At 48.5% G+C, this 22,441-nt stretch overlaps 1 protein-coding gene across 7 annotated transcripts in view; it reads right to left on the bottom strand.

The window, feature by feature from the left end:
- The window catches only part of LOC144947086 (tensin-3-like), a 132,022-nt gene that overhangs the window by 13,637 nt on the left and 95,944 nt on the right, over positions 1 to 22,441 (bottom strand). For 5 of the 7 annotated variants that reach the window (XM_078876311.1, XM_078876444.1, XM_078876517.1 and 2 more), the window contains 14 exons: positions 17,685 to 17,726; positions 16,603 to 16,658; positions 15,855 to 16,032; positions 14,532 to 14,582; positions 12,893 to 13,015; positions 12,213 to 12,277; positions 11,669 to 11,752; positions 11,446 to 11,558; positions 10,292 to 10,352; positions 10,067 to 10,142; positions 6,958 to 7,090; positions 5,896 to 5,961; positions 4,998 to 5,114; positions 160 to 1,659 (listed from right to left, as the gene is read on the bottom strand). In XM_078876311.1, coding sequence (XP_078732437.1) covers positions 160 to 1,659; positions 4,998 to 5,114; positions 5,896 to 5,961; positions 6,958 to 7,090; positions 10,067 to 10,142; positions 10,292 to 10,352; positions 11,446 to 11,558; positions 11,669 to 11,752; positions 12,213 to 12,277; positions 12,893 to 13,015; positions 14,532 to 14,582; positions 15,855 to 16,032; positions 16,603 to 16,658; positions 17,685 to 17,726 — 2,665 coding nt within the window. Of the gene's footprint in view, positions 1 to 159; positions 1,660 to 4,997; positions 5,115 to 5,895; positions 5,962 to 6,957; positions 7,091 to 10,066; positions 10,143 to 10,291; positions 10,353 to 11,445; positions 11,559 to 11,668; positions 11,753 to 12,212; positions 12,278 to 12,892; positions 13,016 to 14,531; positions 14,583 to 15,854; positions 16,033 to 16,602; positions 16,659 to 17,684; positions 17,727 to 18,347; positions 18,430 to 22,441 lie in introns of those variants that run through there. The other 2 variants (XM_078876703.1, XM_078876367.1) reach the window with 2 other exon arrangements.

The raw sequence follows: 22,441 nt of genomic DNA, 5'->3' as shown, positions 1-22,441 counted from the left end.
TAACTTCCCGCACTTACGATTTAGCGCGCTTGGCTACGTACGGCGCGAGAGAAGTTCAACGTACGTGCACATCATTTTGTTGAAAACATGCACAGGAATGTAATGGCGTGACTTTACTGCATCAAAAGGAAAGTGTTCGTCAATCGAGGCCGCACTGACCTGGCTGCTGTGCTGCACACAATCCTCCGGCGTAGGCAACCCGGCCGTTGTGCACGACCTCTTGTGGCTTCCCTTGCTCCGGTGCACTGCTCCCCGTTGGCGATGCAAACGCTAATGTTTGAGTGTGCTGAACAATTACCTCCTCAGAGGGCCTCATATTTTCCGTGTATTCTTCCACTGATTTCTGGACATATCCATTCCCATTAACAGCCTGGTTGTATACGATGGACTTATTGGAGGGTGAACGATGGCCGGCGGTGCTTTCTGTCGTTGACCGATTGACGATCGCACAGTTGCCATCCGGAGGCGGTCCCAGTGGTTTGAAGGTTGGGTCCAACTCCTGGATGAGCTTGTTGAGCTCCAGCAAAGACTTCTCAAAGTCGGCCTGCGCCTGAAGATCCGGAAAGCCGAGCGCCAGCACCTGGCCAGGAGGCAGCTCCTGCTCGTAGGCCTTACCTGGAGCCGGACGGTCGTAGGTGACGTCGGACTGCTGCCGCGTGAGCGGTCGCGAGCGGCTCTGCCAGCTGCTCGCGGTACGCTGCACCGCCATCCTGCTGCTCATGCTGCGTGCCGGGATCTGCGGCGTTCTCTGTGGAGCCGGCGCTCCCATTCTGTCCCCCGTCACCTCCGCAGCCGCCGGGTGTCCGTAAAAGCCCCCTCGTTCAGCCATCGACTGTTGATGATTTACAGAAGGCTGCTGCTGCTGCTGCTGGAAGGCAGGCCCGACGTGCTGGTAGGCACTGTTCTGGTCAAATGCCACCGTTTGATTTGGAACAGGCTCAGGGCTTCTTATTAGTATTGAGGACTTCATTGTCTGCTCTTGATAGAGTCCCATTCCACTGTTACCGTGAGCATTCCTCACCGGTGCAGCGCTGTAACTTCGGTTCACCGCATTCATCACGACCGTTTCTCCCGGGATATTTCCAGCCCTGCGGTCGTGAGCATACCCGTTCACGAGGGCCGGCTGAACGTCGACGATGCGGTTTCTCGCGGCGACGCGATCTTCGGCGCTGGCGCCGACTGCGCCCTCGCCCGCCTTGCCGGAGCCGCCCGCGCCGCCGCTCGCCAGATTGTCGTCGTCGTCCAGAATATCCGTCTCGCGCTCCGTGCCCGCCGAGCCGCCGTTGACGTGCACCTGGACGGGCACCACACGCAGCGCCGCGCTCGCCTGCGCCGTCCCACACGCCGACTCTTCCCTGCCGCCACCGCCGCCGTTCCGCGCCGGCCGCTTTGCCGGCTCTCCGGCCCCACCCGCCCCGGCCGCCGCTCCCCCCGCCGCTGCGGCTCCGTGAAGGTGGCTGTGGGGGTCGTCGGTGCGCTCCGTCTTGGTGGACGCGGTGGAGTTGCCCGAGTCGGTGCTCATGGAGCGGTTGTGCTGCGCGGCGCCGCTGGTCGGCACCGAGAGGCCGTTGCCGGCGGCCGGCACGCTGTCCGTGGAGCCTTTCTTCTTCACCCTCGCGTACAGGCTGCCATCCACGGGGCCCTCCGTGTGGGGCACTTCTGTGCAGGAATGGGGACACGTCGATGGCGCGTTAACGGGTTTCACGTCGTCGGTGTATTCGCGCGTTCGACGAGACGAGAGGCACTAAATGGGGTGGGGCGTTTGTAGCGGGTTGGTACCAGTGGAGTGTAGAGCACAGCAAGCTTGTTTAGGAGTCTGTTAACATGTTAACAAACTAAACTTTAATTCCCAATAACTTAAAACTCCCATCAAATGTTATTTATTCATCTTATGCAACATCAAGAGAGCTCCGAACTTAGAGCTCCAAACTTTTTTTTTTACTTTGGGTTATGTTTTTACTCGGGGTTATCCAAATGTAAACAGCTGGCACGTCTTGCATAAGAACAGTATTTATTTTTACAATTTTTTTTGTTACACAAGAGTGAGTCGACAAAACGACACATCTTTAAATGTACTTTTTCAAAGCTGCTTTCCAAACTTTTATAGGATTAGGAGGCACCTTCCTGCAGATTCCTCGCCAAGTAAGACATCTGACAAAAGCCAACGTTTTCAGCCGTCGTGTTGACCGTGGACATATCGACTAGATCATCCACAAATGAGCTTCAAGCTAACCGGCCAAACATTAACAATATCCTTGTCTCCCACGCACTTACCTTCGCCTGCTGCATGGAAACGTTCAACGAGCAAGGCGGCGATGGGCCCCGCGGTGATGGCAAGGTGCGTGTGCTGCCACAAGTGCGTACGTGTGAGGCTTTAAATCTCCGAGTTGTGCTCAACATACTAAACGGATTAAGAATGGAATTCGGGAAATATGAGGCACGGCGGCTCTCGCACAGCTCTCAAGTATTTGGCAGAGGTACAGTCGTGTACTGTACTCGAGGTGAGAGAAGAGGGGGAAAAACAAAGTGAAGAATTTTCTGGGGGGGGGTGGTGGAGGAGGCGGTTCAACAATCTCTCCGTTCCTCCATCTCGCTCGTTAACAAAATACAAAGTGGAGCGTTTCTAAACATTCTACCAACGTTCGGTGTTCGCGACAGGGAGATTCCTGCCTTCACACGCCTCCTCCTCCTCGTCGTAGACGTGCTCGACAAACAAAGACGTGGATTTGAAAGGGGGCCTCTCTTTGCACCGCGACATCGTCGTCACAAACGCATGGCCGTGGGAGGAGGACGGGAGTCCCCGATGCAGCAGAGGGGCCAGACGTGCGCTGGTCCGCTCGTGCGCACTCGTCCCCTGACAATGCTCAGGCGGGGGCTCAGCTACTGCCATCGCCGCGTCGTCCTGCGTGCCGAGCGGTCGTCACTTCAGGGCTGCTGGTGGCATCAGCTGGCCCAGGGGAGACCTTCCCCCCTGCACGTTTGATTACGTCTCTGGGTATCGAGCAGCCGCACAGCAAACCCGACAACCGCCTCGGCAGAATCACGCCCAGAGGCGTGGAATGAACCAGATTCTTTTAAATCAAGCGATGATGATGCGTTTGCAATCTTTTGCTTCCAAATAAGATCAGCATCAACCACCTAAGTTGATTCTGTCGGAGCTTGCAAATTCCGAGAGTATAATCCCCACGGTTTCTACCGAGTTAGCAGTTGTTGTGCCTCCCGCGAGGCTTCGATAGAAACAGTTACCGTGTGGTATGATTATGAATCGCTATGTCCTGTAGCGCTACGTAAGAGAGCATCGAGGTTTATTTTGAGTCATAGCTGTAAAAAAAAAATACTATTTGTGTTACATAACACGACACTATTCACTGTAGAAAAAAATAATCCACAAAAACTAAAAATCACCGTTCAAACGTTTAACAAGTCCAGCGGTCCACCTTCCGTTGGTTACGCAAATGTTTTGACTTGCAGGAACGTTACAGCACAACCTCGTGACTTTTGTTTCACATCTCTGCGGCGCACGCAAAACATTGAACCTCCGACAGAACGAAGCCGTTTCCCTCTCTGCGGGACACAATCGACCCCACAATACACACCTCACAGAGAGCTACGCGACACGACCATGACAAATGACACTTCAACAGCAGGTCACCAGTAACCACAAACACGCAGCCGTTCCACAACATGAGCACCCCCTCTGCCTCCACGCTGTGCTTGCAGGAAAAAAACACAAAGGTGGAAACTATCAAGGACAACTTCAAAAAGTACGAACGTTAATTTTAACTTTAACCAAAACCTCTCCTGGCTAAGGGTGGTTTTGTCGTTCTCGCAAATGGCACTGAAGATTGGGATTGTTTTTAAGGTCGGCCGTACCTAGGACGCCACGTTTGGCGAGATGTTAACTACTTCACCTGGTAAACAGGAGGTTGTGGGTTCGATCCCGACCTCGACCCTGATGCCTGAATGATCTGAAGTTTGTCTGTTATCCCCGTGGCCACGTGGATTTCTGCAAGTCCTCCGGGTTTTCCCTCCACATTTAGAATCAATATGCGCTTAAGAGTAATTTGGCCGCTGGAAATTGTCCACTTGAAAAGCCACTTCGTTGAGCTATCATTTGTGGCCAGGTCGCTTCTGAAAAAGAGCAGGAGCTCAATGAGCCTTACCTGGTAAAATAAAAAGTTTCGTTTCAGGCTGCACGCGGATCGCGTGCGAGAGCTTTATGGAGCAACATGTGGTACGGCCACTGCCAATCTGTCCACCAGGCAGTGGTGGACGCAGTCAGGCTGCGGGTCATATGGCGATTGTACGGTTTCGATAAAATAAAGATTTACGGCCATCTACTTCAGCAAACTCGCCCGCCAACAACGCCTGTGTCCGTGGGAGACCGCCGCAAGCAACACAATGCGCTCCACTCGGAAAGGGAACGCGACGAGTAAAAGCGGTTTAGACTGTGCATACCTACGGCTCAAGATATCAACGCTGGATCAATCGCATAGACAACGGAGAAAAGAGGCCACCATCAGGCACTATCCTAGGCCGGAGCTTGCGGGCCATGAAGGCAAAAGCGAGAAAAATGTACATATCCTGCAAGACTGCGAACTTCTCGACAAATATCTTTCTTTTCCCTCCTGGGGCCCAGCGCAGGGGCCAGGTCAGTTGAACGGGGAAAATCTTTGTCGGCGTTTACCCACCAGCCTGCCAGCAACCTCGGGGGCACCAACCCAGAGCAAACATTTGTTGAGCCTCTGAGCAGCAACATCTCCGTTGGATCTCGTAGACCTCAGCAAAAATGTCCTTTGCTCTTCAACACATCACGCATCTCGTGTTGGTTTATCATTCAATGTATGCGCAGCCTTTTGCAGCATGTATGTAGTTCCTTGTGCGGTGTGGCGGGCAGGTAGCAGTGTGAAACTGCTAGAGCCAACGTGTTATTTTTAAATACCGACAAATTCCTTACGACGAATGCGTGCGATATAGAAAAAAGAAACATTCAGTACCTTCAACGCTGTCCTCGCGGTGCACGTTAAAGGTTTCGTAAGAATCCCAGCGGATGAGGGGATCCGAGGTGTTGTAATCGACACTTAATTCGGGATCGTTCTGATACATGTCACTGCCTGAAAGAGAAAAGCCATTCTTTCACTGCCGGGGTGGGAAACGGATGAACACAGCCGTGCTGTGGTGCTGTATGGCGGCCGTCGCAGTTTTGTATCGCAGCGACTTGTGGCCTTTGCCGTGCAATCTGAATACAAATATTTTTTAAAAGATGAAATCTTAAATGTGTTGTGCTGAGTTTGAGAGACCGAGTTTGAATGCCTTATCCTTCATTCTAGATTAAAAACTCGTTCTCTAGATTGAAAATTCATTTCTTTAGAACTTATTTTCGTGTTTTGTTTGTTGTCCTTCCCGCACACCTCTGATTAGTACAGTTGGCTACGTACGGTGCGAAATAGGTTCAACATACACACACACTACGCAAGTCTAATGTGCTTGCTCTTTCGTACATTCAGCCAAATGGACCACATGCTTGAGTCTACTTCTCAGGTTTATCATGTGACCAGTTCACTATCATCATAACTAGTTACCGAGTAAGGTGATTTGCTTACTTACATACATGAACAATTTACAGCCTGCTGTCAATAGACTTCTGAATAAAGGCCTTTCCATCCTCACGCGGTGCCAAACATTGGAGTTGTTTTAGCAGACCCCCCCAACCTTACCGGCCAGTGACGCAGGCAGCACAAAATCAGTCCGCTCCTCAAGCCAGCTGTGGCTTTAAATCAAACTCAGGTTGCCGGGATTATCGCGCAAAGCATTAACCACTGCACTACCCTCCGCCTTATACACTGTCCGCAGTTATCTGTTCTGAAAAAAAAACGTCAAAAAACAATGTCCTACCTGGGGGCTTCTCCGGACCCGGTGAGAAGATAAACTCAACCTTCCCATTTTCAGGAAATCTTTCATCTGCAACAAAAGCATTTGGTCAAAACTTTCACGTGGTTTCTCATCGCGTTTGAATGATGTTACACGTGTCTCGGCTTGCTACATTCCAGGAGACTGGCTAGCCCGTATTGGTCTCTGCCGCAGAGTTACGTGTAAACTTGCAGCTACAATAGCCCTTGTGAATGAACGGCGGTGATTACGATCTCGCTTGCCACTGTGCACGGAGGCACCTACAGCAACAACACAAGGGGGGGCCAGACGTAAAATCCCTCGCTGAATCGGCGCCAACTTAGCGGACAGACGTGTCCGTGACAAAAGCTGTGCGAGCTCTTGCGTAATATGGTACCCAATACAATCAGAACGGCAAAGCGAGCTCGCCGATCGGTTGATACGTAGCGAATTACACGTCAGACGATTCTCGGCACTGGGAAATAGAACACTTTTAAGCTTACAAAGATAACGACAAAAAATCCCCCGTATAGCCTTAACACATTGTTGGGGCAAATGCTGTTAGCGAGCACCTATGAAGGCCGGGACGGTACACGTGGGTGGCGAGCACCACGCCCGGCCAACTTTGTCTCCCTAGTGGCGATTTTTACCCCACACCGCACCTAATACTCATTTGAGGCTGAGTCGACCTAGGGGAGGCCCAGGATCGGTTCAGATAATCATCACCGGTGTTGGCCGTGAGCGGGAATTTAACTCGGGTGGCCGGGTTCGTAGCGCAGTGTAGCGCTACCCGCGACACTACACAGACACACCCACGCAATTAGCGAGCGAATTCAGCACAAAACACAGGAAAGTGGTCCGTGGCAGATTTATCCTTCGCAGGTCAGCCAAACTCCACGTGCGTCGCGTCGTCGCCATCAGTTTCAAGAAGACATGCAGGGCCGCGACGCAAACTTGGCATCGCCTCGCGTCCCTTTATACAGCCACGCAGCAGTATCAGATCGACGGCGCGACGGCGGCGAGGTGTTTTGTTCGCGAGTGGCGGCGCGTCCGTCGTGCGATCGTCACCGCGGCAGGCGGCGTCCAGCTCCTCCTTGCCGAGCGCGAGCGGGCTGAAGTCCTGCACCACGCACGTGTGGAACTGCGCGCGGAACACCTCGTCCCGCGTGGCCGAGCGGTACTTCTTGTGGTAGCACTTGACCTTCGCACGTGAACGTTCGGGGGGGGGGGGCGGGGAGGAAAAAAAGGGGGGCACGTTTTTTTAGTTGTTTTGTTTTCCGCTTCGCGTTAGAGGAGGGGGCGAGAGCTAGCGGTGGCCACCTCTGAGGTACAACAAAAAAAAACAGGGGCATCATGGGAAGAAGAATAGAGAAGCACTTGTGATTTGAAGTTTTCGTGACTGCAACGATTCATACTCTTTGGTTTTTTCGGTAAAGTCCCGTAGGTGAAAAAATAAATAAATTAACTCACGACGTTATTTTAATTTTTTACCTACGTGACTTTACCGAAAAAAACAAAGAGTAAGCACTTGTGAATGCACTGTCAAAGCAAAAGTTTTCTTTCCTGCTGAAATTGGCATTGCGGCGGTGCTCACCTCCAGTTTACAGCCTTCAGCCAGCGGCGGAAATTCCACATTCCTATGATGGGGGTGAGTCTATCCGTAGAACAACAACTGTTGACTTCCCCATGAAGTGGCACTCATTTTATCGAACCCGGTAGGATGATGAGCCGAGTCGATCCCCAATCAGGATTTGAAATTCACAACCTTCCAATTGCACGCCGCTCGCTCTACCGCTGAGCCACTTGAACCACCATCATCTTGATCGCTGCAGTGGTATAATAACGCAGCTGACAATTACCCAGGAGATAATTTATTCACTAGGAAGACTTACAGCTTTTGCTCTGGCTCCATTAGCAAGAGGCAAACCAGGACAGGTGGCAACCCAAGGCGCAAGCGTTTTCCAAATCCACAGCAATCGGAACTGCACTGATTGCTGTTCGCACCACCGGTGCTGTGGGGTCTTTTCTGTTGTTGCCGCTGCTGCACCGCCGCCACACACGTGTTTTTCACTAGCGTGCAGGCCACATGCTGAACGTACAGTACTTCTGAAGGGAATGCGAGGCTAAAGGCTACATCTGTCACAGCCACATTTTTCGGGGTGTACCAACAAGATAGTTGAAAGAATGTTTTTTTGCGAGATTCAAACCACAACAATTTTTTTAATTATTTCCTTAGCAACTTTGTGTTTTTTTTCTCTGACCATATTACCAAGTGGCGGTTCTTATACTGCCATGATACTGAAGTCAATTTGTTTTTGTAATAAAGAAACCAAAAATATATATCATTACCTTTGCCGGCTGAGAATATAAACATGCTCTTTGTTAAATTTCGACCCGAAAAAAAAAATCTGAGTAATGCGAAATGGGACCAGGAATCCCGAGAAGAGTGATGGATATAGAGGAAAATTCAACGGGACTACTCATGGGTACAGGTGCATGTCACCGTAACTCCACAAGCTGTCACTTCAAAAGCTCTTCAGGACTGCAGAGGGCCAAGGGAAAGTGCTGATCAATCTTGGCTCTTCAAATCTGTCACTTGTGTTTGTAAAAAAGCAAAGGTTTCCTCTTACATGACTTTAGATGAAGCCACTGTGTCCTTTCATGAGCTGCGCGTGTAAGCACGGCGCTCCCGCGGCTGCTCCTCCCATGGCTCATGGGCTGGACAAGGGCCCCATACCGACCCTCTCACAACATCCACGCGCATCCGCATTGAGCGCCTCTAACAGCACTTCCCTCCCTAGTATTTATTCTGACCTAAGTAACCGAGCCAAATGAATGCCGTTGTTTTTTTTTTGCCCTGCGTACAAGTTTGTTGGGAGCATCCTCTGGCCATGGGGGAAAAGACAAATGCGGTGGCTGCAGATGTTATTTAAAATTCTGCTGCAATATATTTTACTCGTAGCAATATATTGATATGTTGAACGCCATGATATTGCTGAGCCAATGAAGATTATTTTTTTGAGATATGTTAATTACATTACATACATATAAGTAAAACATGGATGAACGCAAAATATGTTGAAAGTGTCACACGTGAACGTGAACACCTTCAAGGCAGTCTTTGTTAACACAGATCTTGCATGTCATCACCCCACATGTAAAACAGGCCTCAAACTCCTAACGTGTCCTTCATTTGGTGGAACCAGCACAGACGTTCCTGACATTTGCTCCATTATCTGTAACCCGATCCGGCATATAGCGCGGACTCTGCGACCAGAGCAGGAAACGAGAGCCACGGAGAGCATCGCTTCACTAATGCCGCTTGTCCCCATCTCCCTCGCCGATGATGGAAGCGACACGTCGGAGGCCCTGACATTCCTCGACTATCTCTCTCCCCCTACGCTCTTCCCCGGCACTCGCTCAGGGTCAGGTGCAGCGGGACGCAAACACGCCGCAGCGGTCCGCTCACAGGCCCTCGGGAAAATAATCCAAAACAAATGCTTAAATTGTGCCTATGCGCCGGTTGGCCGGGTCATTTTCACACGCGTTGCATTAATTTTGCGGCCCCTTGCACAATGGTTTAGTTAACGACAAAAGTAAATAAAGTCGTAAATTTCAAACACGTGGTTTTCACACAGAACAAGCCCCTTTCATTTCAGATTTTCAATCGTGAAAACCTATACGGAACTGTACATGAAAGTATGCCGGCAAGGAGTCGGCGTAGAGCATAGGGAGCCACTTTTACCTGCTGTTGCGTGACAGAGGCACTGGCGACACAGCCACAGACAGACAGGATAACGGCGGGTGGGGTGGGGGGAAATCGTGTCGGGGGGCTTTCGTTATCAATGTCGCCATCGCCGCGTGCCCTGCCATGGCGCGACTGGCTGGGTCGGGCTACCGGCTCGCGGCTGGGATGGTGACGGGGCCCCTAGACATGGGGCAGATCTCCACTCAGATTACTCCTTGGAGGTGTCTTCCATTTTCTCAGGTTCCATGAACCTTTTCAACCTAAAGTTTTCACGATTTCACGATTTCCTTGGCGCCCACAAAATGGGTTTCATTAGAGAGTTCTTGTTTCACGCCGACGCAAACTAAAATCCCCAACGACGGATTTTATTTTCTTTCATCTGCCGACCAAATCAATAATGAAGAGAATTTAAATTAATGTGCTACTTACCAAGATGTCACCCTTCAGGGGCAGCCCGGGTTCGATTGTAATACAGAAACTGTTGGAATGTTCGGTTGTGATGTTGCTGCAAAAAAACAAGAAAAAAAGGACGGTTTCTTTGTTTAAACAGACATTTACAATTCCTCAAGGGAAATATGAATCACTTTTGACACATGACTCACTGCCGTGAGTTATTTTAATAAACGGAATATGCGTGCAGTTAGCCATACTCACTAGACGCCAGAGGTATAGAGAGGCTGCATGGCTTGGTATATTTTGAGAAATGGCCTGCAACCTGCGACGGTAAACAGGAACTTACTAAGAATGGGATATTTGTAACAGGGGAGCACGTTAATGGCTCCAGCCAAGTTCTACCAGCAGACACTTCCAAAGCAAATAAGGTTAAATGTTTTGGGGCAGTTTGGGCATGACTACAACATTAAGAAACTATTTACACCCATTTGTTTTTGTCCGTAATGGGTAAAACATGGCACAAGATTTACTTTTACACAAAAGTCACAATTTATGATCGTTTTTACCAGTGAAGGAAGATGTTTTTTTCGGACAAGTTTACTAAGGTTGTGAACTCTGCCCCGTGTTTACACGATAAATATGGCCCCATCGAGCCAGCAGGATGTCCCGACATGACACGGATAGTGTACATCATTGTACCAGTGCCGGCTTTATGGCCAATACAAAAATAAACTGATAATAAGACATGTAAATTCCTGTCAAACCTTCATGTTTACAAAACCAGAGTATTGATTTACGGATGAGGTTTGGCATGATAGCAAAGCCATAATTAAACAAAAAAAAACACTCACCACTGCCTTTTCATGGACAAAACATATACAGTGGGCTGATGATTCAGGCAATGAGAGAGGGAACAGAGATTGACTGGCTTACAGTGGCGGATCATTATTTACAATTATGGGGGTTTTTTGGAAGCTGGTACATTTTAGCAAAGTAAAAACTCAAAGTGACCGCTCTCTCCCAATTGAGCACCGGGCGGTGATCATTTCCTGTTAACAGCCCCAAGCCAGCGGTGGAAATTCCAGATTCCTGTGATGGAAGCAAGTCTATCCATAGGACAACCACCGTTGGACTTGCCCACAAACCGGTACTCATTTTATCGAACCCCAAACGGAGGATGGGCTAAGTCTCAACCCAGGATTTGAAAACGCAACTCTCCGATTGCGAGCTGCTTTCTCCACTGCTGAGCCGCATGAGCAGACAACATTTAGACAAACAGCTTTGATTTGACAAAACTCCAAGTGACCTCGAAGTGACGTTAACGTTGGTAGAACTTGATCATACAATAAAACGTTAAGAAACGCATATATTTTTTGTTTTAAATAGCTCAGTGAACACTCCAATCTGTGGCTTACCTCCATTGGCCTCAAAGTTGGGCAGGCCCTGCACCACAATGTGGTGCAGAAAGAGGGGCATGTTGTTCACCTTGGTTTTTCCAGAAAGGAGCTCGCTGAAATAGGTGACATACCTGCAAAATCCACAAAATCACCGACGTCAGATAAGACGAGCTGAAGGAAATGCAAATAAATGCAACAACGACCAAACAAATGAGCGCATGTCAGGTGAAGAATTCCACACCTCTTCTGCGAGGGCTGCGACACAGCTGCCACTTTGTCATCATAAAATTTCTTCATTGCATATCTGTCCAGGGCCTGGTGAGCGCTGCGAGATCATAACACAAAGGGCATTTCATAAATGTAAATTCCTTTGTGACATGAAAAACATGGCATTTGGGTCATCTATCTGTCGAATGGGTTATTTATAAGCCGGTGAAAACGCGATGAAAAGACACATTTCTCTTTGAAAGGGGCACCTAAGAAAACAAAAGTAGTAGGACTCTACTACTTGGCTTGAGCCAAGTTCTACAAGTGGAGTAAGGTGCAGAGTTTCAGGGGTAGCTTGAGCAAAATCCAAAAACTAAGAAACCTATACTCTTTGGTTCTTTCGGTAAAGTCACGTAGGTATAAAATAAAATAAATCACGACGTTTCGATCGCAACACAAGCAATCATCATCAGGTGGGAAACCACAGCAAGAAACCTGGGAGACCAAGAATTTGCGATCTCAACGCAAGCTGCGTTGTTTCATATTCAGGGGGTTAGTCTCAGAAGCTGTCACTGTACCTGGCACAGATGCTGTTGTAGTACATGTAGGAGGCCACCACCACACCAGTTCGACCTTTGTTGCCCTGCAGAGGTAACACAGATTCAATGGTATACGGTAAGAATATGTTTGATTAAGAACACAAAAGATGGTTTGTTTACCACTGCTCAATTCGTGACAAAGCAATATAAATTTCGATTTAAAGCTTTCGTGACTGCAGGGATTCATCTTCTTGGTTCTTTCGGTAAAGTCACGTAGAAGGGAAGTAATAAAATAATAAAAATAAAACATAATAAAATAAAATAATTCTCACGACGTTTCGGCTACAACGCAAGCAGCCGTCTTCACCTGTAGCCGAAACGTCGTGAGAATTATTTTATTTTATTATGCTTTATTTTTATTATTTTATTACTTCCCTTCTACGTGACTTTACCGAAAGAACCAAGAAAAAGCAATATAAAGTAACGTAAGTGTTTTTTTTCTCCCGTGTGAATATTTGAAGACATTGCAAGGTTCAAAATGAAAGTGACAATAAATCTATTCCTCTTTTAGGTGTCCTCCTGCAGACCTCAATATTTACAGCAAACCACAGACACTGATTGTGCGGTTAACAAAGCCCGTGAAAGGGATCGTATTTCAAGCTCCTTTGAGTTCCCAGGTTTCACAGCGGTGACACGTCACCGACGCGCACAGCAGGCACCTTGCAGTGTATGACGACGACGTGCTGCGGGTCCGCGTTGAGCCACGAGTCCATGGCCTTGCACAGGCTGCAGAGGATGTCCAGCGGAGGGGCGTGCAGGTCGGGCCATCCAAAGTCCTTCACCTGCCACGCCACGGTTTTCCGAGCATTAACAACACCCACGGTAGGAGCTCTTAACCTTTATTCCTGCCTGGCAGCATTTACATATCCCATAACCATTCGAACAATGGTTATGGGAAGCCACTGGAGCTCTACACTTTTAAATCAAGATTGAAAACTAATTTATTTAAAACTCTATTTTGCTTTTAGTTCGTTGTCCTTCCCCCACACCTCCGATAAGTGCGTTTGGCTACGTACGGTGCGAAAGAAGTTCAACATACATACATACATAAAAACTGAAAATTATTCGAGCGATACCAGAAAATTGTTCATTGCTGTAAACCAGAGGTGTGGACTCGAGTCATGTGACTTGGACTCGAGTCAGACTCGAGTCATGAATTTGATGACTTGCGACTCGACTTGGACTTGCATAACAATGACTTTGTCCCACCTATGAGATGTGGACTCGAGTCATGTGACTTGGACTCGAGTCAGACTCGAGTCATGAATTTGATGACTTGCGACTCGACTTGGACTTGCATAACAATGACTTTGTCCCACCTCTGCTGTAAACACTCCGAGTGGAAATGTGTCCCGGGCGATTACGTAACCCAGCTGCGGCACCCTCCATGCTGCTTCACAGCAGCAGACCATGAATTATCTTGTGGCGTACTACAATTCCACACCCTATTGCGAGCAGATGGGCTGCAGAAAGTACTTTCTGGAATGAAATCGTTATCTGGCAAGATGCCGACGTGGTTAGAGTGCACGCGACTCGCAACCAAAACGCTTCAAGTCCCACTCGTGGTCAAGGGGGTCAACCCCCGTCTATCATCCCTTGAGCGTCAACAAAATGAGGGATTCACGGCACTGGCTCGAGAGCTGTACGTGAAGATGATTGCCCCCCCCCCTCCCCCACGTTGTCCGTTTGCACACGGAGGGCACTGCCTTGACTCCAATTCCCTTCAATCAGAACCTGGGGCCGGCCCAGGACACGCTGGCGGGACTACGCCGCTCAGCTGGCCTGGGAACCCCTGGAAATTCCCCAGGAAGAGCTAGAGTCTGTCGCCAGGGAAAGGGAGGTCTGGACCGCCACTACTCAGCACGCTGTTGCCACGACCCTCGCCAAGACAAGCGGACTGAGAAACAAACGAGAAACGATCGAACGTCAATTAAACAGCAGGCACACGTTCAGCGGTGCACCGTTGTTGATTTTATTAACAAATCCATTATTTAATGTTGAATAATGCACGTGGCGCGATGGGAGTTTTTTTTTCTCTCAAGCGTGTAACTCCAGCATAGTTTAACTCTCACGAGAAAGTTCAAAACAATGGCTTGAGGTGGGACAGGGTCTCTCTAAGGTGGTGACAGTAGGCTGATGTTTGTTTGACTTCCTCTGTTGCCACAATTTCTCCGAAAGCAAGTTGCAAATGCAGACCTTTGGAGCAGGTTGTGAGCCACAACGAGCAGAGATGTTTGTGATGTGCTGAACGTGGTATTTATTTTGCTCCTATCCTGCGTACGATATCGAGGTACTCACTTGCGGATTGAGCTTTTCAATGTCGTGCCTTCTTTCGGAAAGGTTGAGAATCTAAAAAAAATAAATATTTGCACTCGTTCGGGATACAAACGTAAACTTGCAACCAACTAAATCAATACCTGCGTGTACATTGCTTACGTGTGGAGGGGCCACTGTGACCGCGATCCACAATGGCCAGCGTGGTGAAGTATGGTCAAAAAACTAAGCAACCCATTTTCTACAAAAAGGTGGGGGAGGCCTTCGTCCATAGGTGGAAAAAGAAGTATTCATAATACAAAGAGTAGCACGAGCCATTCTTTTTGACAATTCCACCGCCACAAGACCAAAATGAGCAATTTTAGATCGGACCTCATGCCATAGGGCCTGTATTCTCAGGGGTTGCTTCTTGTAGCGCACATTCGACAAGAGGGTCGAAGCTACTCAAGTGCAAAGAACTTAGAATTTCAACCGGAAGAGTGGTATCTCACAGGCGGTGGAGATGATTCACTGACAGACGTCTCAACTGTGCACACACACCCCAGCCAAACGCGACGACCTAGGCCACAGTTGAAGTCTTTGACCCACTGAGATCCAAACTTAGAGACTTTGTGCTAAATGCCAGGCCAGATACCACGTAGCCTCGCATCAATATTCCTACTGTGGCCCCAACTCTATGTAGAATATCATAGGACATCAAGTCATCGGCAGAAGATTCTCTTGGATTCAATTTATCCCGCAAACAATCGTCTACACTGAATTGCATCAAAACATCGCATGGCAGATGCAGCTAGCTGCCTTCTACACCGATGGAATATTAAGAATAGCCAACAGTGCGACTGACATCATTCGCCAGCAGCATTTCAGATATTTACCAGGTTACTCCTGCATCTGTCCACTGGCTCACGCATTTCGACATGAGCATATAAACATTGCTGATCGACTGCAAATGAAAGATGGAACATCACAAAGTGTCCTTGGCTGTCCCAATGATGTCTGAAGCTCACATACACCAACCCAGTCCATCTCTATGGACGTTTTAACGCGTAGGCTTTCGCGACCAATATTATCCAGAATAAAGTTGTTGTTTTTTGGGGTTAGAGTGCGTGACTATAAATGTGTCGTTAACCCACCACCACCTGATGCAGCCAATTAGTAAGGTTTGTCATGTAAACAAAACGTGCCATATTGGTTACTACTTCAGCACACCGGTGTGATGGAGAGTAAACCCACAAACATTTACAATTTGAGTACGCCGCTTCGCTGGTGATTACAACCAGCCTCATCAGACCCAGGAGATTCACCGGAATTGTACAGACGCGTGGAGCGCGACGTTGGTGCGCTCACCAGGTAGTTGTCCGCATGCTTAGATTTGAGCATGCGCGCCACCTCGCGAAGCTGCTGATGGTACGTCAGCTGGGAGCCGCCGGGCGGGTAAGACACGGAGATGATTCGCTCGGTGATGTAGGTGAGATCCAGCTCCTGGCCGGGCTCCATGCTCAGCTCCACGCTCCAGCTGCACGCCCTGCGGGAGGCCACGGCACAAAGCGTCACGCGGAGAGAACGCCGGCGTGGCGGTCGCGCCTCGCCCCGTGCGTCACCGCGCGCTTTACGACACGCTCTTTGCAGACGGAACAAGATGGGAACAGATGGCGCGCGTGGAAATGCCAAGGTGATATAAACAAAAGCACACGGCCGAATGTATCACGAGTGAGGTGTGTTGTCTGTAAAATACACGCATCCCTTTGAGATAAAGAGGCTTTTAATCTTAAGATGTTATGTTTTTAGCAATGTTTCTCCAAAATATGTTTTCATCAAGACAGCAAATTTCACGAGAAAGCGTCATAGAAGCACACTTCGCTTTCCTGTTGAGATGTGTCCTGCCTGATAATCACAACTCTTTGGATGTTATTTTGAACATCAAACAGACAAGATAAGGTGAAAGAGAATGGAACGTTTAAAGGGAAATCAGCACATAGTTATGTAAAAGCATGGTAATTGAACGGCTGTTTTTGTACTCTGCAGAATCCCGATTTAAGTCACGCGGATCCCACTGACAGCCATAAAGGCACTGATTTAAAAAAAACTCACTTACTGGCTTGGCTTACGCCTGACGTTAGAAAAACCTTCAGGGTTAGATGTCACCAACGCCTGCGAAAAGAAACGTAGCCCTTGTTACGAGAACTTTCCTCGTGTTTATTTCAGCATTCATTTACCACATTCCAACATGATTAAACTCACTTCGTAAACTTTACAATTTAAAAAAAAAAAATCCACACCAATGGTAGCACATCAGCGTGCAATGGATATTGCTTGATTAAAGGTCCTCGTTTTCTGCTCCACTCGTGCAGAGGTGAAGTGGAATCCCTCGGACTGAAATTCTAATTCTCATGTACATTCGTTTGTAAGTCGCCTCCCACGAACGTCTCAGTCGTCCATCTCGAATGGAGTCGCCCTTTGGGTCCGCGCGCGTGTCAAACCGCGGCGACGGTTCCTCCCCCCCAGCCCCCTTCACGACCATGGCCACATTAATCAAGATCCGTGTAGGGAGCTCATCATCTCCGACGGAAAACAAACAGAGGTGGGGGGGTGGGGCGCCTTGAGAGATTTGGCAGTGGCCTCCGGGCTCGCAGTGCAGCATCGCTCGCTCGGGAGAGAGGCGTGCTGTGGGTTCTCCGATGCGGGGAAACCCGCTTTGCTTCACAAGCCGACCAGGTCATCCCACTACGGCCAATTCTGCGGTTTCCCATTGCCGGAATTTGGCAGATAAAACGCGAGGGTTGCACACTTTTAAGAAATAAATAAAACAAACTTTGGTTATCCTGTGCTGCCAGTGGTTTATAAGAATAATGGCCATAGCACTATGAAAAAGGGTCATTGTCTGAAACGTCACACAATATATAGTTTCTCCCCAATTTAAGGGCCACAGCGTTATTGGCGAATGTGTTGAGTTTTTGGTTAAAAAAACGTGTTCCTGACTATAATATAATTAAATATTTTATATATATATAAATAACACCCTCCACATTTTTCAGTGTAAATATCTTCAGCACCGAGAAAAAAAGACTAAGGAAAGCGTATGACAGCTTTACACAAGGAACACCGCTATGAATTCCACATGGAAAACATATTACTTTAAGGATGGAACAAGGTGATTGTACCGCTGCAGGCACTTACTGTCGAGTTTACATGCTTCGAGGGGATGTCCTGGCTGCTTGGCTAAAGGAGGGGGAGCAGGAAAGAAACAGGAGACGATATGAACCAGATGTCAACAAGCACTACCTCGAGATATTAATGTCTTCCTGCCCCAGTGGCCTAACGCTCATTCACTGGCCTGAAGGGGCTAACGAAAGCACGTCCCGTTTCAACAATTTGTTCCATCATTTCCCAATTCGGCGAGAACAGCCTCGCAAATTCAATTAAAGAGCCCAGCGCGCGAGAGAGACACGACCGATCGGTGCTGAATAGCAGATTCGGGCGTCAAGCGGCACCGCAAGGCGCACGCGGGAAGAAGTGTGGCGAGTGTGAAGTTGTGATTTTATTCTACACCTCCTGCCACAACACGGCCAACGCAGCATTGTTAGAGAAACGACTTTACGAGCGACGGGGAGGCAACGCGCAGAGAGCTCATGAAGCAGAAGCTGCCGTGAGCCATCGTGCAACCAACCGCACGCGTCAAGGTTTACAACCGTTCATACGCAGCACGCGTTCTCGAGCGCGTCCTTGCCGCACAATTTATTGTCTTTGTACGCATGGCAGAAGCAAGTCGGAGACGAAACAAAACCAGCGCAAGGGTTCGACCGTGACCCTTAGCCAGCACGCACCTGTACACGGCTGTACCTTGCGCAGTGAGCCGAGGAAGTTTGCCGAAGCGGTCACAATCAACAGTGAACGCCCCCCACCCCTCTCACGGCACGAGGGGGTCACAGCGGCCCCCAGTCGCAACCGAGTCGCAAGCCGGCGCCCTCTCACGCGCGCAGACACGGCAGCGTTGCGCTTCGCAGGGAGGCGCAGGGAAATCGCGCACATTTTCACGATGCTCAGAGGGTGGGAGAGAGAGAGAGAGTTTGGGAGGGAGGGAGGGGAGGAGGCCTGGGTGTGTGTGGAGGGGGGGGGCTCCTGCTGGGCAGCTTGGTATTGGCCAGGGATGGTTTCAACACCCCCTACCACCCCCCCCCGTGAGAGATGCAAACGCGAGAGGAGGTGAAATGACCCAGAGCACGTCTCGAGACAATTTATCGCGAGGTGATGAAGGACTGCGTGCTGCTATCTACAATAAAATGGTTGACGAAAACAATGGCAGTTAATTCCGCGCTCATGCAAACCGCAAATTGGAATTTTAATCTCGTTATTTTTTTCACGACATTGTTGAGGCAATGTTCACATTCGTTTTTAATTACTATAGATTTATATGTGCGTGCGAAATCAAAATATCAATCCAAACCAGCTGTAACAATTTATACCTGGCAACGTGACCAAGCTAACTTGAGACTTCGCCGACTGCTACCTGGCACACACAATTATAAACATTCACCCGATCGCATCTCTCAAACACAACTCCTGCTGAGGCCGCTGTTGCAAAAAATCCCCGCGCTGACCGGCAGGTTTCTCAGAATTAGCTATTTACTCAACAATTTTCCACGGCAGTAACGTCCTCAACGTCTCACCAAATATAATCAAACAACAGTCTTTAAAATCCAACACGATCAGCCAAATGACTCCCAACCAACTCGAAAAGTGATCAGATCTACCGCACAAGCAGGACTGTTCTGTGAGGTTTGGTTGCACGCATTCACGTATCGATATCTGCCTCGTAAGACCGTGAGAGGGTTTTTGAGAGGCCTCCATCCAGCAGTTGATACATCGTGGCCAACGATGATGATGATGGCATATAAATAGATTCCATTAAAAAAGTATCTGGATGCTGCCTGTCCCTCTGGCAAGACACATTTGTGTTTGGTAAACACCTGAGCAAACCTTGGCACAGTACGTTGAGGCCAATGTATCCTATCGAGAAATGAAAGCTCTGAATGTAACCACCCTCCCCCTGGGTGGAGGGTTACCGACATTCAAATGGCAGTTCGACTGAGCGGGTGCCAACGCACGCAAAAATAATAATCAAACCACTCCCAATCTCATCCAGCAACACCTCAAACGACCCCAATTCAAAATCACTATGATTTTTAAGTGACGCTGTCTCGCTTTTAAAAACGATATGAAGATGGTCGCAGAACCGCCCCCCCTGCCTCGCCCCGTATCGGGCATCGACATCCACCAGGACTGTCATTTTGCACGATGACCGATGATTTCTGAGCGACGTGTCACACTGTAAGAAGGCAAACAATGCTACCGATCCATTTGACCTTTCAGGAACAAAGTGCTTTTCAGAACTATGTTGCAGGTTCTAACAGTTCGACTTATACTCTAGACACGAACAATTCATTAGAGTTGGAAATAAGGAGATGGTAGTCGGAGGATGGAGTGCTTTTTGAAGGCTCATATTGGTAATTTGGGTTTTACAAAGCACTTCAAGAGGTTTTCAATCAGTGCACATTGCTAGCTCGTAAACACGGACACTGGCTATACGCGTGAAGAGATGCATTTTCAGGACAATACTGGTGATAGAATGGCAGAGATAGGAGATCACACACGCGCTATGAACCTGGTGGTCAAAGTTCAATTTCTGGTCAGGGCTTAACCCTCCACCAATCCCCATTGACCAGCATGGTGACGTGGGCTCAAACAACACCCCTAGGACTGACTTGGCAAGGCGAGGCCTTCATCCATCCGTGAATCGACAAAGGGATGTCCGTAATTGAAGTAATGATTACATTATTATTTAAATGATAAGTATGGTAAGCTCTGTAAAAAAAAATGCCAAGGACATTATTCTTGCGACGCAAATGTACGCATCAGCAGAACAGTCTCGAGCTTGCGCCCACAGCGTTTCTCAGCAGGTTGGGCCATTTCTGCGTTGATTTACTGCCACAGGCCAGCCCCAAAGGCTTAATTGTGAGGACAATTAAACTAAATGCCTTCCTAATTGTACTTTCACTCGGCGGCCTGGAGTGTCTCAGTCCCGTCTACCAGCATCACTTTGAACAGACTCCAAACCAAATTCCCAGGCATCGCGGCGGAAGCCTCATCAGATACCGTGCAGAGCAATGGCCTTGGCTTGCATACCAAGCACTGGGGGGTGGGGGGCAGTTGGGGGGGGGCAGGTGGGGGGGGGCAGGTGGGGGGGGGGGCAGGTGGGGGGGGGCAGGTGGGGGGGGCAGGTGGGGGGGGGTCTCTTTCCACGTTTACGTGGCGTGAGCTGGGCCCACGTCTGTGGCATCGCTGAATCTTTTTGTTTCGTAGACGAGCCGTGAAAAAACCTTCAAGGGGAGGTCACCCGTAATTATTGCTCAAAACCGTGATGTTGTTACACGCCAGCTGATACACCAGCTGATTACGTTCGATGCATATAGAAATAGCATTTCTAAATTGGCGCAATACGTTTTAAATGCCCATATGCGTTTTGTAATGCCGTATTACTCTATTAAAACACAAGCATGTACACGTAAAAAGGCATGGTTTAAATAGCGTTATTAAATCATGTTCCTTTTTACCAGTTGCCATTTACTTTTCTGAAAATGCAGCAAACCTATTTCCTTTCACCTGTTTTATTGTACCCAAATGCCCGTCTCAGCGAGGCTACAAAATCGTGGAAAATATCACAGTTTACAGCTTTAAATGTTGCCGGGGAAAAATAATCGCTTTTTTTTTGTCATGAATCTTTTATAACGAGGTACAAGTCTAACGCTGTTAAAGCGTCCGTGGTCGATGAGGTCCTGGCAATGGCTTTGTTACTCGAATGCGCTATCGATGTGTTTTTGAAGACCGCATGTGCCGAGGGTAACAGGCGGGCATGGATCCCTACAATGTGTTCGTCATTTTCGAAGGTTTAACGCCGAAGTTGGTGCAGCCATTTGGCAATGTGTCAAAAAACAAAATTGGTGGATATAGTCATTTCGGAATTCAGACAAAGTGGTCAAAAGAAAGATACAAAAAATCACGATGACAGATTATTGCGTTATTATTAAACTAAAATTGCAGGATATGAATTCCGTTTGATATGCGTTGGTTTCTCATGCGGCATCTGCTGACACAAGCTTGTAGGTAGTCCCACACACCACAGCAGCAGCAGCAGCAGCCAGTAAGATGCTTTACATCTGGTGCACCAAGAGTACATGTGCTATCCATTAGTAGAGCTTTAATTATCCAAAGTCAGCAAGATAATGGATAATACAATTTTTGTATAAACAAACGTCTAAACTTAGGTGCACTCATTACCACAATCATTCACACGGGGTTTTTTTTCTTTCCAGGAAGAGTAGCAAGGGCGGTTGTGTGCGTACGGGATACACATTTGTTATCTGATCGGCTGTGTTTCTATAACAAGATGGAATTTCAATGGGAATATTCATGCCAACAACCCCGGATTAATTCCAATGCCTACCCGTGTAAATAATTTACTGTTGGAATCAGGCTACGAGCCAATAGCCGAAACGGCAGACGCATTTTATACACTTGTGGATCACGAAAGCTTCACATTCGTCCAAAGAGTCAATCAACAACATTAAGCAACGTCAGACCATGCCCGCCCGCCCCCCCATCCAGCATGATGTTACAACGGTCGGTGCATTGTTTCGTAAGTAAACGACGCTAGCCCCCCACAATTGAGGTCATCGCTTTAAACAAATTTAAACAGATAAACTTGCTTTGTCTGCCAGAAAACAAGGCCCCCCCCCTCGTTGCGTTCGAGTGAAGAAGCCCCCTTTTTACGGCACACACGACGATCGTGACACCTGCCAGCGAGCGGCATTTCTCTTTTTTTTTTCACCAAGGAATGTTTTAGAGTCGCTGAAACCTCCAGGACAGGAGTATGCCGT

The sequence above is a fragment of the Lampetra fluviatilis genome, chromosome 1, assembly GCF_964198595.1.
Source record: "Lampetra fluviatilis chromosome 1, kcLamFluv1.1, whole genome shotgun sequence".
Classification (NCBI taxonomy): domain Eukaryota; kingdom Metazoa; phylum Chordata; class Hyperoartia; order Petromyzontiformes; family Petromyzontidae; genus Lampetra; species Lampetra fluviatilis.
This window is presented reverse-complemented; position numbering and strand designations above follow the sequence as displayed.